General features: G+C 44.7%; 1 protein-coding gene across 2 annotated transcripts in view; it reads right to left on the bottom strand.

Moving 5' to 3' along the window:
• COG2 (component of oligomeric golgi complex 2) overlaps positions 1-18,510 on the bottom strand; it is a 41,591-nt gene that overhangs the window by 1,225 nt on the left and 21,856 nt on the right. Inside the window, exons 9-17 of one of the 2 annotated variants that reach the window (XM_029244920.1) lie at positions 16,460-16,586; positions 13,016-13,155; positions 8,718-8,779; positions 7,339-7,490; positions 5,532-5,729; positions 4,602-4,674; positions 4,159-4,298; positions 2,431-2,570; positions 1,010-1,193 (exon numbers count right to left, since the gene is read on the bottom strand). In XM_029244920.1, coding sequence (XP_029100753.1) covers positions 1,010-1,193; positions 2,431-2,570; positions 4,159-4,298; positions 4,602-4,674; positions 5,532-5,729; positions 7,339-7,490; positions 8,718-8,779; positions 13,016-13,155; positions 16,460-16,586 — 1,216 coding nt within the window. Of the gene's footprint in view, positions 1-1,009; positions 1,194-2,430; positions 2,571-4,158; positions 4,302-4,601; positions 4,675-5,531; positions 5,730-7,338; positions 7,491-8,717; positions 8,780-13,015; positions 13,156-16,459; positions 16,587-18,510 lie in introns of both variants that reach the window. The other variant, XM_029244919.1, reaches the window with a different exon arrangement.

Here is an 18,510-nt window from a genome sequence, read left to right as displayed (position 1 = left end):
TGGCAAAACCCAGACAGAGTATCGAGTCTCTGCCGGCGTGCTGTGGCTCGTCTGGGGGCTGGGGTCGAGGACTGCCTTTTCTTTCCCTCCCCGGCCCACAACTCCTTTGCTTGTTTGCTCTTCACGTGTCTATAACCAACTTTCCTGCCTGTCCAAAGACTTCTAAGTTTCTCTTGAGAAATAAAGAAACAAGGCAATGGACTTCTGCCAGAATGCATCTCTAAATTCACCCGAAAGGGGAAAAATTGAGATTTTTAGTGATGACCCTGAACTGTATGAAAGAGTGACTAGAAAACAAGGCATCTTCTGATGGGAATGTTATGATCCCACTTTTTCTCTAGCAAAAAGGTCTTCCTTGAGGATCTACTGCTATAGAAAACCTAAGCAGTTGACAAAGCCAGTTTCTGAACACCCCAAAGCTCTGACAGTCTGTGAGGACGCAAGGCCGTGCGCGGAATCCACACCTGCCCCTACGTGACGGTACGTACGCGAATGTCCACACGCTGTGACACCAAAATCTGTGTTTTATAGAAAACCTACAAAACGCAGGCAGGGAAGCAAAGAAGCTGTGCTGAGATATTTTTCAAGCACCGCACTGAGAAGTCAACGGCCTAACTCTTCTCTAGTTATCCTAAAGTCAAACTAACAAATATCTCAAAAGACCCTCATCTGGCACCCGGGACGTATCAGACACGTTCCAGGCAGTGGACCAAAAGGACACCATCTCTGCCCATGGGTACAGCCCCAGTGGCTTCGGGAACATGAATGCCAGCGAGCCAAGAGGATGTCAATTCCCTGGACCTCAAAAAGTCTGTCTTTTCTTTCTCATGTTCCCTAGGGGCCCATCCTCCTCCTTCAAGCGTCTGGGGCCCTGGCCCTCTTTTCCAGCACCGGGAATGGACTCCCGGTTCCTCCCAGCATCTCTGGGCTCAGGCGCACCACCGGCTGGCTGCCGGGCCCTCGGAATGTGGAGTCAGGCCCCCTGGAAGGACGGCGGCGCTCGGGTCACCTGCTCTCCTAAATACGCGACGTCCAAGGCCAACTGCAGCCTGATCTTGTCGTCGTCACTCATGCCGCCGCCACTGGGCCCGGCGGGGGTGGCGGGAGCGGTCCTCCTGGCTTGTTTCAGCCTCTTCAGGCTCTCCTCCATCTTCCTCACGGAGTTCAGGACGTCCGACACGGTCTCATAGTACCTTGAGCACGAGACACACAGACTGGTGAAAGAGACACAACACCAAACACGCCCGCGAGCTTTGTGGACCAAAACAGGGATTTTTAAGATAAAAATTCAATTCCAGTAAAAAAAAAAAAAAAAAAACAACCAGCCATGGTAAATACTGTTTCTCAAGACTGGAAGAAAAACAGGGTCTTGACTGTCTAGCACTGCATCCTCTCGGAACATAACAACTATGTACATGAATTCTGTCTAAAATTTCAGTCCTGAACACTAAGCGAGAATCACAGGCCAAACTGTCTTTCTCATATCAAGGGTGAACAGCTGCAGCTCGTTCCCCAAATGCAAGGAACAAACTCATTTACCATCAGTTCTAGGAACAGCTCATCTTTTAAAAAGTATTTCAGAACTTTTAAATAAAACTAATTGCCTTTAAATATCTTCAATATAATTTCCAAATTATAAATGAGTTATATTTCAAAATTTTGTTTACAAGCTGGTTATTTGGCATTTGGAATACATTTCCCCACAGAAAGAGTATTATAACTCACTGTTATGTTCTAAGTTAACTCACACATGCTGCTTAACTCATAACTGGTCGAAAGAAACAAAATAGTACTGCAAAATTAATAATTAAACAAAATCCAACAATAAAATCAAATAATATACTTTCTGACATAACTCTGTACTGGATTTGGGGAAAAGTAGGGGGAATCGGAAATGAAGAGATGCTCGACCACAGTGATACTGAACACGTCCCCTGTTCTCATTAGTTTTAGGATTTTGACACCCATCCTTCAACAGTTGTAATTTTACTGCACAATGAGTGTTTCCGCTTCCTTGATTACACGGGTCGCCCCAGCGCAAGTCTGCTGATTATGTGGCATGACTGGAGCCATCATGGACTGACAGAGCTGAAGAGAAAGGACCTGAAAGGAGAAAGCGTGCCCGGACTCGCAGAACATTCCTGCATGAAGCGACGTTAAGGACAGTCCAAGGCAGTGTGCCAGGGGGACTGTGCAATGTGCCTGGGCCCCGAAAGGTGTGTGAGCTGGGAGAGGCCAGGCAGAGCCTTGGGTGGGGTGGAGCGAGCACAGTCGGGGAGGGACTGAGTGCCCGCACCCTGCCTTGTCCAGCGATGAGGCCAATGGATGTTCTTACTACCTTATCTACAAGCAGCCTGTGATGGTCCCAGTGATGTCTGACTTAGGGCTTTTCTAAGCAAGTCCAGAATAGTCCTCTTTTAAGTTACTTACTTATGTGTGCTCTCAGAGAGAGCGCCTTCTAACCACTGCTGAATTATGGCTTGTTTGAGCTTATCCTTGTGCCCGCTCTGAAGCTGGTACAACGGCTTCAGAGCACTGTCCACATAAGAGGAGGCTGTCGTTGGCACCTCCTGGAATAACGTTGGTAGGGGTTAAAGATGAACAGAAAAAAAAAAAAGAAGAGAGTAAGTTACCCAAACCTCACGTTCAAAAGGGCATTACGCAGGTACCAGTTTTGAGACACATACAAGCGTTGTCCACAGAATGACCCCTGGAGACCAAGAGGGAGCCGTGGAGAGACAGCCGGGGAGTACGATGCCCGGAGCGACTGGACTCAGGTTCCCTAACCTGCTGTCCACACAGATCACCTGGCCACCCCGTTAATTCCGGGTCTGATTCGGTGTGTGTGTTGCAGGGAGGGGAACGGGGCCAAATTTTGAGATGGCACATTTCTAACAAGCTCCCACCAGCGACCATCCGCTGCTGGCCAACAGACCACCATGTGAGAGGTTAGGATCTAGGGTGTCTGACTTTTCTTAGTTTTGGTTTCTTCATCCTTGAGTAAGGACACGGGCACTCACCCTGTAGGACTAATGAGGGTATAAAGTCTTTAGCACGGTGTCTGACCTACGATGCAAGCGCTCGGTAAATGTAACACCCCTTTGAAGAGAAAGGGGAAAGTTGCTAGATTCCTAAAGGAAAAGTAATGAATTTGGCAAAATAAAATAGGTCTCTCCCACTTCAGACCAGAAAATCGGGAGATAAGGTACTCTTGCTAGAAACGGGAATTCCGCTGGAGTGTCCCAGATTTTAAAAGGAAAAGGAGAACAGCCCCAGCGGAGGTGAGCTGGGTCTCAGCTCAGCACTCAGCCCAGCCGCTCGCTGCACCCAGAACACGGGCAGGGCAGGATGAGTAACCCCGATAGCAGCAGACCAGACAGCAGCAGACCAGGCCGCAGGCTCGGCGCACAACAAAGACGCGGCCCCGCCCAGGCGTGTCTGTAGGAACTCCGGGATATTCCAAAGGAGCACAATGCTGCAGGAGATTCTCACAGTTCCTGAGAATAATTTCAGTTGTAAATGGCCTAAAATCCAACTATCCAACTGGGAGAAAAGAAAATCTAGAGGGAAAATAAGTGAGAACTGACAAAAATGAAATGAGCATAAATAAATGCATGAAAATGGGAGTTCAAGAGGGAAAATTAAAACGCTGGTAAAAACAAATCCGCCCAAATCCCCATTCTACAAAGTGAGGACACAGAACTCGACTTTGAACACCAGTGTGAGCTTAATTTTTCACCTTATAAATGCCTTTATTTAATGCAGCTTTTTTTTATACCTTACCCAGTAAAAGACAGGAGAAAGCAGGTACTTCCAATGACAATATAAAAGAAATAAGGTAAATTCAAATCTTTTCAAGTATAAGATATGAAGACCAAAAGAAGGGTAAGACTTAAAAGTATTTTATTAAAATGCTTTCTTTGAAAATACGATTTTTCCTTAAGGCCAGAAGTCCGTGCTGTGCAAGTCCAACTACCTAAGTTGTGTCTGTGCCACATCTACTGAGGAGCCCCCTTCTCACGAATAGGGTTTCTCTCCATGAGACGGATTCTCCCCCCGAGAACCTATTTCTGTCCCTCGCCTAACCACTTCCTCCCTCTCTGGCCTTCCTGATATATATTTCCCAACCTCGAAACCCTTTTCAGCGAGGGCACTGACCTTGTTGGTTCTTCGGTACAGCCTGGGAACCTCCAGGGCACTTTTCAGGTGACTGAAGCAAGACTCACTCAAGTCCTGGGTGACTCTGTCACTCAAGGCAGGCACACAGGCAGACAGAGATAGCCGGGAGTCCTCCAGGGCTGCTGCACACACAGAAGCATGTGTTTAATCACACTATCCAGGCCCAGGGGTGAATTCTATTTGAAATACCGTCAACATATTTAGAGAGCATACTACAACAAACCAAATCAAATCAAATTATTAGAATTAAACAAAATATCTCATTCAAGGAAGTTATAAACACAGAACAGAATACAGAAGCCACCAAGGACTTACAACTAGAGAAGAAAATGGTTAGTTAAAATTTATCCTACAGTCTCTAAAATTCTATTGTAAATTATTTCTTATTCAAAGATTTGCTGAATCTAAAGATTCATTTTTACCTGAGATAGAAGAAAAATTCTTAAAGCCAATCACTTCAAGTTTTGGCCTGATTGTTTCCAAGAGCTCTGGAAGCTGAAATAAATATGCACTTTATATATTCAGTTACTTTTTATAAATCAAAGGAAGAGTCAATTCTTTATGCATCTACGAACTCTAGAATATTACTAATGAACGATAAAACTAAACTCAGAACTTCCAGTGGTTTTCATCAGAAGAAAACAAAATTCCTAATTAATGCTTTCACTATGAAAGAATCCAACAGCATGGAAAACAGCATTTTCACGGCTATTAACAGACCCAGAAAACATGCGAAATCCTTTTCTATTCTGCAGCTCTCCCCAGTACCAAAAAAACGCGTGGTAAAGACCACCTTTTTGCTCCAAACATACAATATCTGTCCAAGCACCACAAAATATTCAAACTTGAGAAAAGCAGAATTACATATCACAGCACTTAAACACATTCATCCCACAAAGTTCTGTTAATGGTAAAAGCAAGAACATGGAATCTATTTGGAGAAAACAGGAAGAAGTGTTAATAGGTCAACACTTTCAAAGTATAACTGAAGATTACATATTACCCTGAAATACTGGGTAAGTGAATTAGAAACGATTAAAATCCAACCACTAAAGGTCATGCCTGCACAGAGTAAGCGGAGCTAATGCAAAAAACGGCGGTGCCTGGCGTGCTGCTAGACCGTGGCGTCACTGCTGGAAGGGAAGCCGAGGCTCCGGGCTAGCACATCCTAGGCGGGACTGGCAAGCACGGGGGAGCGAGCACGCCGGGCAGGGAAACGGGAGCAACACCCAGAAGCGAGGTGAACGGACGTGCTCTCAGGGTGCCCTGGGCCCACAGTTCTAAGCCCCGTGAGGCCAGCCGTTGCAAACACTGAAGCCGGTACTTCGAACTCCTCCAGGATGCAGGCTCACCTGCTCCTGAAGCCTGTCCAGGTCTGCGACCACGTAAACAAGCTGAGTGCTGGAGATGGGGACGACGGGCTTCGTCTCGGAAGGGCCGCTTCCTCGGTCTTCGCAATTTCCTTGGGCGACGGAAGGATCTTTGCTGCCAGTTACCGAAGGCTTTTTAATATCCTTGGCACTTTCATTAGAGATGGGCCTGAGTAAAAGCTGAACAAAAGGGTTTCAACGATTAAATGTGTTTCCACCAGCAAGATACATGAGCATTTATACAGGTCAATGACTCACCATAAAATGTCAGCTGTCTACAAAGGATTCAGTGAAAGTTCACTCATGACAAAACACCACAACCCTCTCCCCAGGCAGGTGTGGAAAACAGAGAAACAGGACAAACTGCAACCCCATGTGCATTTCCCCTCCTTAAGTAACAGGCAGAAATGAAACAACAGGCCCCTCAACTAAAGGAAAATTAAGATCTGGAACATCATAGGTTTTAAAAAATTAATTAACTGCTTAAGGTAAATAATTTACGGTATCTGCTTAATAAATTTATCATCATCGTAAGGGTAAAAAAATCAAAATCTAAACCTTAATTATGCTTCAAATAACACAAGCGACACAAGTGTTCTTTGCATAATGGATTTTTGCTACAAGGGAAAAAACCTACGAGACGTGCACTGGGATCGAGAAAAGAATGGAATATTCTGGATGTGAGAAGAACTGCTGGCTAGCATCTTGCTTGGGCGTGGCGTAGCAGGCCCAGGCCTAACAGAAGTGTACCAACCCGACCGTGCCCAGGAGCTGCACGGTCTTCGTGAACAGTTTCATGGAGCACGGTGGCCTCCTGAGACCCCTCTGAGCAGAGAGAGGCAAAGGCGGAGGAGGAAAGGAACTGCCGTGGAGCACCCCTGTCTGCCAGGCCCCTTGGTTATCAGTTTGCTGGTCAAACCTCTCTCTACTCCTCACGACAAGCACAGATAGAAGCTGTTTTCCTCCTTTACAGATGAAGAATCTGAGACTCAATTTCCCTAAGACCACGAAATTAGATAAGGAGCGGCAGAGCCAAGGTCTGACGCTGTCTCAAGCCTGCGCTCTTTCCACTGAGGCCCTCTGCTCCAGCTGGCAGAGTGCTTTCCCCTCCATGGATGAGGCCTTCCTCGTGTCGTCTTCCCTAAGCTTCCGCTCACATCTTTTATACTCATCACCTTGCTGTGGCCGGGGGGTGCGTCTGTCACTGAGCTGTCCGTGCAGCAGGCATTTCTGAGACATGGGCGCAGGGCCTGGCAGGGCTGGGGGCTCAGCAGCGGACCACACGAGTACTCCCGTGGCTTTACGCACAATATCTAATAAACCATCAGAGGTGTGCGGACGCTTAATGCATCCAACTACTACTTCTGAAATGGAGGGAAGGTTAATTAATTTTACTACCTTTTAATCTCAACCACTTGGAGTTTTTACACTTCCAAAGACTAGGTACTAAAGTACGCATTTTAAAAATCATTTTCATTTGAATGAGCATTTCTGTTTTAGTCTGGAGGCAAAGATCCTGGTTTTCAGAAGGGAAAAACGAGGTGGCCAGTGTGGGCTTTTCCAAACGACAAAGCACTGACCACGTGACAGCAGACGCCCCTCGAGGCCACACGCACGAGTGAAAAGGAAACCCAGAAGCGGAATTGGGTAGCAACTGAGAAGCTGGCCTGCAGTCCCCGCATCAACCTCTCATGACAACACGGCCTTTAAGACTCCCAGCACGTTCAGCTTCACCCATCTTTAATTCGTTTCGGCCTCGATTAGGGATGAGCCACCCGCCAGCCCTCACCTCCTTGACAAACACGGAGTACCGCGCGAGAATCTGCAGAGTGAGTCTCCACAGACGATGCACCAGCAACGGCAAGAACATCTGGTCAGACCAACACCTCTGCAGGCTGCTCCACGTCCTGTGAGAAGCCAAGAGGCAATACGAACTTCCAGCTAGACAAAAAACATACAGTTAAGGAATCTCAGCTGAAGGGCTAACGGCTAAAATCTTCAACGTACACCCCAAGAGTGAAGGCAGCGGCCTTCTCAAGAACCCTATGTTGTCAGCAAAGCTTTAGGGAGGTGGTTCTAATTTTACATGGCTCCCCCTCCCAGGCATCTGATAAGCATTAAACGTGAACGGCATTCAGAAATCGTCAGTCGGCAGGCACTTCATACCAAATCAACAAACACAAGCTGGAGAGGCAGTCACTGGCAAGGGTTTCATCTTCGGTTCTGAATTTGTCCTGTCTTCTCCTTCCCTCCTGAATATGCTATTTCAACACAGGATGTCGATTACATATGGCCATTTTTGGCAAAAACAGCTGGAAACTAACTTTGAGGCTAAAAGAGTGCAGTTTAGATGGAACTTGGCTGCACGAAAGGGAGCAGAAAGTGGAGTGGAGCTGCCCCAAGACCCTTGTGGCTATAGGAACAGCCACCTACTAGGTGAGTGGCCACCGGGCATGGCTACAACGTGACACAGGTGAACGAGGCTGTAGGGATGCAAATGATGCAAACGTGTCTGCAAAGTGTATCCTAACCCTGGTCACCTGCGCACTGTCCCAGGACTGGCCCAAGGGCTCTGGAGGCCCGGGGCAAGGAGCCCCCGCTGTGAGCCACCCCCCCCCCCCCCCCGCCCCAGAGGGAAGGCCACCCTGGTCCTTCACCTCAGCTTCGGAGAGAAGCGGAGCGTGGCCACTTGGCTACAAAAAGGGCTGCTCCCTTAAGCACAGCAGCAGTTATATCCCCTTGACATGTTATATTGAGGAATGAAAATGAGGTCTCCTTCCTGTGTTCTTAAAGCAGCGTTTTTATCATCTCTGTACAGCAAGAAGCTCTATAAACCTTTTTTTTTTTCTTTGCGGTACGCGGGCCTCTCACTGCCGTGGCCTATCCCGTTGCGGAGCACAGGCTCCGGAAGCGCAGGCTCAGTGGCCATGGCTCACGGGGCACGAACCCGTGTCCCCTGCATCGGCAGGCGGACTCTCAACCACTGCGCCACCAAGGAAGCCCTATAAACCCTTTTTAAAAAAAGAAGTTAAAGTACATCTTTGGGTCTAACTTATTGGAAGATAGGAAAAGGTGAAAGTGCCCCCAGGGTACTGAGATCCCCAAGATGACTTGGTGAGCCTACTTAACTCAGTGACAGCCTGTCATTTGTCACTTTGAGGAAGTTACCTGGTGCGTCTTCCAGGACATCTGTAAGTGCTGCTTCTAAGGATCCCGCTATTTCTCTAAATCTGAGAGAAAAACAAGAGCGTAAACTGTTGTTTTCTCTGCTGCAGGCGGCTGTCCCACCCATCCTCCCCTCTCCCCACGACACAGGACCTTCCTCCACTGGCTTGTTGGTGAGGCCAGCGCTGTCAGAGATGCCGCACCAGCCCTGATGCCTGTTCTCCAGACTTTTTTTTACCGAGCAGGAAATAAAACGTGTCTCAATTAATCCACTACGAAGCCATTTCTGGCAAGTCCCACCGGCTATAATCAGGTAATCACTTCAAGGCCGTAAGACTGGTTTTTCCAGTCCCCTTACATCAGCCCTGTCAGAAGAAAGTGAATGTCCCCCAAACTAAGAAATGGGAAAGCTGCATTCTGTGTCTTCGTTCGCAGCTTGAGAAAAATCACTGAAGGTGGAGGCGATTACACCAGAACAGCTCTCTGCCTGGCGCTCCTCCAACATCTGCTGCGGGGCTCTCACGTTGTCATGGTAACTGGCCCACTGGCCCTGAGGCTCAAGATCTGCTTCCTGATGGGTTTTCTTTTTCCTCTGCTGGCCCACTTGTCCCCTCATACCATCCTGTCACAGACTTCTATTTTAATGACTAGTGTGGACACATTTTTGTGACTCTGAAATGAAAACTGTGTGTGTGCGTATTTCCTTAACTGGCTGCTTACGCAGCACCTTTCTTCCCAACTGTACAGCTCTTCCGTCTTCATACTTTCTTTACCACACACTCTTCTGTCACCCGCTAGTTCCTTTGCTAGCAATACATTCTGACCCATGCTTCAATTTACTGAAGTCGTAATTATGGTTTTTGGATAGCACTCACGTGCTTTTTAAAAGCAGTTCAGAGACTGGTTTTCAGGAGTAAAAGCACTTCACACAAGGAGCAGCCGCCCCGTCCGCCACAAAGGTGCGAGTGGCTGACAGCGGAGGACTCTGGACCGCCCTGGCCACTGGAGCTGGCCGGTGCCTGCAGCGTCCCTACACCACAGGGAGGGAAAGGACTCGCCCTCTGCCCCGTGAAGCCTGCGAAAGGCTAGTCTCTCCAAGCAGCAGGGAGAGGCAGAGAGAGAGCAAGTGACAGAAGGCAAGCGGGGAACAGAAGAGAGCGCCGGGGCCCAGCGAAGGAGGCGGTGGCCCCGAGCACAGTGAGGACGGGGAGGGGCTGCCCCGCAGTGGAGGGAGCAAACCAGCACCTGCGTCAGCCTCAGACCCTCAGCCCACCTTTCCTCCAAATCCACGCAAAACACGGAAAAGGCCTGACAGCTAACACAGCACCATTTACAACAGGGAACACCAGGCCCCAAGGAAGGGTAGGGCCTGTAAACGCGCAGCACATCCATGCTGAGCGCAGCATGAAGAGAGGTCAGCTCGAAGCTCTGCAGCCATGAGAAGAGCAGGTATAATTCAGTGTAAGTAAAGACACGGGATAAAATTATATGTACGTCTGTGACAATTCTGATAAACACACAAACGAGAAAGTGCAAGAAAAATGCAGCAGACCCGACACCAGCACATTTCACACAGACGGGCTGACTGTGTGGGACCAGCTGTTGGACCCTTGAAAGGAAAGCTGTCTATGTCACGTGACCCAGCTGTCCCCTTAGCCCCCAAGGGCCAGGAGCCCAGCACCAGCCCCTGGCACAGCCTTGCTGGGCAGTAACTTCCAGGATTGAAGTGATACGTAAAGTGAGACGTTACTTTGGTGGAATTTGAAAAGCTGTGCTGTAGTCTTCATGTGTACATGGGATGCTATTCTACTCTTGATAGGAGATTTGTAAGAAAGGCAACCCCAAATACAAACACTCCCAAATTCTTACATTTGGGTTTGGGGAGGGTCTGGAGACGCACTTCCCAACGCATGTCTCTACTTCGCGCAGGCACACACTTGCGGAGGGTGGAGGGAAAGGAAGGTACGTTAGTGCCACACGGACTCCACGTCATAAAGGAGCTACACCATGCTCAGCGCGTGCTGAATGTGACAGACACAGAACACACATGTGACCGTCCTGGGAGCATATAACATTCTAGCGAGATTTCAATTAAAAAAGACCTAACACTTTGCCTGTGGCATTTAAAGGGCGACCAGCCCAGTTTCCAGGCAGCCACTGATTCGCTCCCATTTGAGACTGTTCCGCGCACATGTACATTTAATCTCTTCCTATGAGAAACGGAGTCCTAAGCCTACTTTCCGATACTCCTGTAAGAACAAATGAAGCGCAGACACAGTAGGGTACCAGGGGCAGGAGGGGTGCACAAGTGCTCACAGAACGGTGTGTGTGGGCCAGGGCTGCCTTTTTCCTGAAGGTGACGGGGATGCAGGCATAGAGTCAGAGCCGGGAGCATCCACCTGTTACTGGGGGTGCAATATTAATACTTCTTCCTAGAAACGTCAACACATCATCACCCCACTGGCTTTAGGCTTACTTTAAATGACCCTGAGGTGAATCAGGTAACACTACAACTCTGACCCCAGCGGTGTTCGCAAAACACTGTAATCCCTCAGAATAAACAATCTAATGCCTGATAAAAATCAACAGAACGGTGTCCTAGAAAGTATTACTTGAATTTATTTCTTAAATGGAAAAACAAATGTATTGAAAGTTATGAAGTTCCACACTTCATAACTCAAACATAATTTTTTAAAAATTTTATACATTAAAAAAAAAATTTTATACATTTTAAATAAAACTGTTTACAAAGAAAAGTTAACCAATCCCTTTGAATGCTATGGCTAAAATCTGCTGAAGGTGAAAACGTCTTTCAGGGAACTGGCTGAGTTCCGACAGAGTTTAAGGCTCAATCACCAGATTTGAGAGAACGTATAATGAGAGGAGAACCTGCCGAGGCCGGGCTGTGCCGTCCCTGCGGGGCCCAGAGCTCCAGGAAGCAAGGTGACAGTGCAAGATTACCAAGCATGGGGCCCTGGGGTCCGGGGAAAATGACTAGAAAAGAGGGGTTCGGAGGCAGTAGACGGGAGTATGGGCTGATGGCATTGGATATCTAAAGCAATCTAACTTTGAACCTGGACTACAAAAGACATGGGACAGTTGAAACATTATTTCTCTACTGCAGTCTTACACTATAAAATGATGCTTCACCATTTTAAATTCTTCTCACAAACCAAAAGGGCTTCTTGCCCTGGCTTAGTTTTGATCATCACGTAATGATTACTTCCCATGCAGTCCATGAGTATCTTACACACAAAAAAATACTTAATCTCCTACCTACAGGATAATGTAACCTTGAAAAATTAAGCATAAAACCCAGTATTGTGTGTAAAAGGGCATCTTACTAACAGTCTGACAGTTACGATTCCATTATCAAAAGGTGATTACATACATTCTCAATCATGGTGAGTAATTACAAATCAAGGTATCTAGTTCTTAGTATATTTCCCTCTGTAATTATTCCTTAGAACCCTGGGGAAGGACTGCATCATAATTAATGAAAACATCCAACAATTTAAACAAAAAGCCTGAGTCTTTAAAGAGCATTCTAGCTCAAATGCTCTCGTTAATGCCGTTCTATGGAGGAGCTTACCGTGATCTCACTCAAGAGAATCTGCAGAAATGGCTATTATCACCTATTCTTCTAAGGGAACACGTATTGTTAAGAATTTATCCTAAATTTCCCCAGTCTACAGAACCACTTACTGACACAGGTGATATCATTACGACATCTGGAAGAAAAGTGTCACCGTTTTCCAGATAGAGAGAAAAAATGTCACAAAGTATTATAAAGGAATCCAAAACAATAGGTAGAATTACTATCAATTGCTAAGACGGAATCAGCTACAGAGACTACTTTAAGAGAGAATACTTCTCCCGACTCCCTCTGAGGACAAAAAATGTTCCAGATGAGCAAAACAACAAATGCAGGGTAGGACTGCTATCTGAAGCAGGTGATGAGAGAGGAAAACGGGGAGAAAGAGCTGCTAGCTGACCCGCTCTTTCTGTCTCTTCATGACGAACGAGGACGTAGCACGTGGGAATGAAGCCAGGCCTGGTCTAGCTCACTCTGAGTCTAGTGTTCTCAGTTGTCTAATGACCAAGGAGTAAGACTTATCTTTCTGTCATACAAGCCAGAACTTTGGCAATCACGATACTTCCTGTGCACTTCCACTCTACATTTTGTTTCCCAAAGAACAGTATGATGATCAAGAAGGGGCTGTTAGCTGGAGCCAACATACTTAACTGGTGCTCAAATTCTATTTTAGAAGGGTGGAGGTGGGGGTGGGTAAATTACTGACCTTATTTGAAAATACACAGGCAAGTTCCACTTATTATTGAAGCTGTGATAGGCGGGATGTGCTCTTAATCTTTTTACACTGGCCTGTGATCCACATTGCCGTTCAAATGTTCTTACAAAATCCATACTTATGGTATATTTCTAAAATAAGAACAAACAGGTGGCATTTTCATTTTAAGTGAACTAACCAGAACTGGGATCATATAGTGAAAAAAGCTGTAATCAAGATAAAGATCAACACACAGAATCATAGTTTCTGGATCTGATAAGGACCTTATGGGATCTTCCTTCCAAGGTCCCCGCTTAAAGATCAAGTAATGCCCAAAGTGGTTCTGTGACGTGCTCAAGGTCCTAGGTGGCAAGCCCGTCAGGAGACCCAGGCATCCTAAGTCCAGTGGTCTTTAAGCGACAGCTCTCCCCCATCTTCTAGGGCACCCCTAACCCAGTCCACTGGAATCACAAGAGATTGCAGATTAAGTGGTATAATTTTCATTGCCTCTCCAGAAGAAGAAGTAGAAAATTTTAAAAAGGAAAGAAAGACTCAAACCATGTGAGTAATTACATCCTTTTTATAGATGGCACAGCATGAAGACTGACAGGAGGAATCTAACACCACCATTAAGAGCAGAAGCTAACACTTACTTAATATTTATCATCCTCACACAGCGCTTAAGTGTCTTACTTACTTTAACCCAGAAAACTGCCCTACCCGGTAACTACTTCTATACCATCCCCCATTTTATAAATGACGCTTCCTCTTCTGCTTAGGCTCAGAGAGAATTTACCCAGAAACAAAGCAAGGAAACAGGAAACAGAACCCTCGCCAGCCAGCAGTGCAAAACTGCAGTTGCACATTCCTTCGGCGAGGGCTCTATTCCCCAGTCCCCAGGCTCTGGGGAGGACACCGCAGGACTTCCCACGCGCTTCTCATTAAGAGGGACTCTGTTCTGGGTCACCAAACTGATCACCTGAATATGATGATGTCTGTGCTTATGTGGGAATTTTAGTGCAGTAACACTACCACAGGTGTTCCATTTCTTTCAACTGGTTTTGAGCTACACTTACTGAATCCCCTGAGTGTGGTCTACATGTGTGGAGCTGAGACAAAGAAAGGTATTACTCATCCCTTTTGGGATAAAACTATACCCCTGCATATAATGGGTGTTGAAAAAATACAAAAATATTTTTCTCTTCACAAAAGCATGTCCCATTAAAACTGAAAGCTGAAAGCATTTCTTGCAAGAAATGTTTGTACCCGCAAACGTTAAGTATCGGTTTAGAATTCTAAAGTCGACACTCTATCAGAAAGCTTCATTTCTGAGCTGAAAAATCTCCTGAGCCTAACACGATCAAAATGATTCTCTAAAGAGGAATGAAAAGGGTCTTAAACAGCTAATGCTTAAGACCTCATATTGTTCAACACACTGTAACACGGGCCAAGAGAACAGATCAGTGGTATTTCTGGGATAATAAAGCTCCCAATTTGTTGTCTTACCTGTTTTGAAGTCTACCAGGCCCCAGGCTCACCACACTCACCTTGTGCCTCTCTACACTTTAAAAATTAATATGCAATTTGACCAAGCAGAGTTAGAAAAAGAAGCAAATAGAACTTCTAGAAACGAACATAAGGGTAAACTGGAAACAGGTGAAAAGGAGTTTAGACAAATCTGAAGAAGGAATCAGTGAACTAGAAGCAAAGTCCCAGGAAATTATCCAGAATGAGCACAAAGAGACAAAAAATTAAAAAGTGAATTCAGGAAACACAAAGGATAAAGTGAGGAAGTCTAATCAAAAGTTCTAGAAGAAAATAATAGAGGAATGAGAGAAAAGCACAACTGAAGCGTTAATGAATAAAAATGAGACAGAGCTGATTAAAAAACCACCAATCCTCAGATTCAGGAAACCCAACAAATCCTAAATACGATAAAGAAAAAGAAGCCCACACTAGATTCTCATAATGAAACAGCACACTAGAGTCACAGGCAAGATTTGGGAGAGACGGCATGATAACTACAAAGAAACAACAATAACTATTTTCATAACGGAAGTCAAGAGACAATGTTCAAAGTGCAGAGAATTCTACTTCCATCAAAACTACCTTTCAAACACAAAAGGTATAAAGTTATTGTCAGACATACAAACTGAGGGTTTATCACAAAAAAGTGAAACTTATTATCAACAGGCCCTGCTAATAGATGAATTTCAGGAAGAAGGAAAATGATCCAAGAAAAAAGGTCTAACATCCAAGAAGGAACAGGAAGCAAAGGAAATGATAAGCACGTGGAATAATTCTGAGAGGAGAATGACGACCACGTAAAACAATAAAAATAACGCCCAATTTGGGGGATAAAAAAAATCAAAATAGAAATAAGACCCTGGAAACAGTAATAGATACTATGGAATGGGGTGACTGGCATCAAAGTACTCTAAGATCCCTGTGCTGTTTGGGAGGCTGAAGAACACCAGTGAGCTTTAGATTCTGTTAAGTAACCACTAATGTTACTTAATACATAAAGAAATAAAGGGTAGAACTTCCAAATTAGTAGAGGGGAAAAACAGAATAAATGAGGAAAACAAATCCCCAAAAGTCCAAAATACAGAGAAGGCGGAAAAGGAAAGAAAAAAAGAAGGGAGAAAGGAAAAGAAGGAAAAAAAATGGGACAAATAGGAAGAACCAAAGAAACCCCAAATATATCAGTCACTACGATCACTGTAAATTTAACAAATTACCTAATTAAAAGACAAAGATTGTCATGTTGAATAAAACAATCGAAAACCCAAAAATCAAAATCCAGAGCAGGAAGGAGAGGAGAGGCGCCGAGGGGCTGAGCCACAGAGTACTGAGCAGGGGAGCTGGGCATGGACTCAGGCCACCTGGCCAAGAGCCTTTATTCTTCTCCAGGACCCTACGTACTATCTTTAAAAAATGGTACAACGGAAAATTAACATATGAGTCTACTGAAATATCAACCATGAAGTCTTTTAAATGATGTTTTTTTTTAAAAAAATGAAAATATCGAGGCCTCCTAATCTTTCAAATTATAGAGGACACTTACATATTGCATTTTAAAATCCAATCCTTCGTTTTCCTTCAAAACGATACAGTAGATATCTACAAACTTAATTTTTCATGGAAAACAACTGCAAACAGCCTTGCTTTTAATGGTCCTTAGGATCTTTTTAAAAATTAGAATATTCAGATCTAGTCCCAATTGCATCTAGACTGAATTTTACTTTACATTCTAAAAAATATTCTTAGTCCTTGGAGTTATCAGAGACTATGACTTGAATAAAACAGTGCGTGTTTTAAGGTAAATGCTTGCTACGTAACTCAGACTGTGGTTTTTCCTAAAACCACAGAACCAAGACTGTGCAGAAAAGATATGATTATCCTAAAGTCTCAGGTTAACATCTTCAAGAATCAAGACGATGGAGGAAAAGGTACCTGGTGAAAGGCATCGGGATTCCCAGGATTAAAAAGTGAGGGCAATTTTTCTTCTAATCCTCGTACTATTTCTGGCCAGACAGAATTCACCAAAAAATCATATCCGGGAACAGTATTGCCTTTTTCACTGTAAGATAAGAGGAAAATTTCAGTCAAATACACCAGAATCTTCTACTTCCAAAAAGCAAAATTCCACTGTGGTGCTTTTATTAAAATAGAAGTTCCTCAGCCTAAAATTTATTTCAACCTTTTTAAAAAAACGGTATCTGTCAATTAGTTTGTTCTTAGACCCAAACTTCTATTTCACTCCTTGATCTCATTCTCACCTTGAACCTGACACATCCTCTGTGTCCTGACTCCTACATCTATCTATCAAGTAGTAAGCAAGCTGGGGTCAAGGATAATGGAAAACTACACCGACTTAACTTGGCACAATTTTCTCCCCTAAAATGGGCTACCATGTTTATACTCTGTCTTGAAAAAGAAGCAGTTTAATACCACAGGAAAAGCAGTCTTTGTGGGACTTCCCTGGTGGCGCAGTGGTTAAGAATCCGTCTGCCAATGCAGGAGACACGGGTGCGAGCCCTGGTCCAGGAAGATCCCACACGCCGTGGAGCAACTAAGCCCATGCGCCACAGCTACTGAGCCTGCGCTCTAGAGCCCACGAGCCACAACTACCGAGCCTGCGCGCCGCAACTACTGAAGCCCGTGCGCCTAGAGCCCGTGCTCGGCAACAAGAGAAGCCACCTCAATGAGAAGCCCGCGCACCGCAACAAAGAGTAGCCCCCGCTCGCCGCAACTAGAGAAAGCCCGCACGCAGTAACAAAGACCCAACGCAGACAAAGATAAATAAATTTTTTTAAAAAAAGAAGAATTATGTTACATCTACTCTGCCTGTGCTCTGTAAATGGAACAATAATGCCTACAGGACAGCACATATATTTAAAAAAAAAGAAAAGAAAAGCAGTCTTGTATTCAACCTTAACACCACTCAACTCTAAAGCACTATAAATCACGCTAATTGCCCAATTACTAACAACTTTCTGATTCAGCTATCCCTAAGATTACCCTCAGTTCTAAAGTTCTATGACTATTTTACGTAAAATCTCGATCACAAATCTTAATACAAAAAACTGATAACGGTAATGTTTTTTGTGTGTGCATGCTTTATTCTGCATTTTTAGCCAAAAGGCTGGACTCTGGGTTTCTAATTCACAAACTTAGATGAGAGACAGCACTGAGATAAAAGCATGCACTCGGGAGCCAGAGTACGTGAGTTCAAATTTTGGGTCATTTAACTTCTCTGTGTTTTGGTTTCTTCATCTTCAAAACAGGGATGATAATGATACGTACCTCACAGGGTCATTATATGGATTAATATTTGTAAAGCATTTAGGATGGTGCCTAGCATACAATAAGTGCTATGTTAACAGTGGTTAAATACACAAGTACATAAACAAAAAAAGCAGGTTCCTTAAGTTTCTCTTGAACTTAAAGACCTGTAAGTAGCTTTAAGCAACACCATCTCACTGATCGACCCACTCTGACTGCTCCGTTATTGATATGCTCTATATTAAGATAACTGTCTTTAAAATTGATCATCCATGCAATATACGGTCTTATTTTTTAGCAAAACGGGGAGTTGTGTAGCTAAGTGGTGATAACAAATTGGCATTTAACATTCTGATAAGAATTAAAAATAAACAGTAAAAAGTTTTCATAATTTTCCTGCTTAGCAAAAACTATCAAGACAAAGAGCTTATTCAGCTTTACTGTTCAGAAAGAGCTATCAGATAATCTCATTCTATAACAGGTAGGAACTGATGAGAAATTACTGGCAGGACTGGAGGAGGGTCCAGGAGGGAAAGAAGATGCCTGTGTCCCACATACCCAATTCCATGTGTCATATCATATACTTTCAATCGTAATAAGAAGTAGCTCTATTAAGGTATCGGAAGAAAGAAGGAACAGAATTGAAGATTTTAAAATACAAATGCACATAATCTGAACAACACTGAAGGACAAGATCACCTCATTCCCAAAGTAAATGT

This window comes from Monodon monoceros, unplaced genomic scaffold (assembly GCF_005190385.1).
Source record: "Monodon monoceros isolate NGI ecotype Baffin Bay Population unplaced genomic scaffold, NGI_Narwhal_1 Super_Scaffold_4, whole genome shotgun sequence".
Classification (NCBI taxonomy): Eukaryota; Metazoa; Chordata; class Mammalia; order Artiodactyla; family Monodontidae; genus Monodon; species Monodon monoceros.
Note: the sequence above shows the minus strand (reverse complement) of the source record. Positions and strands in the feature narration are given on the sequence as shown.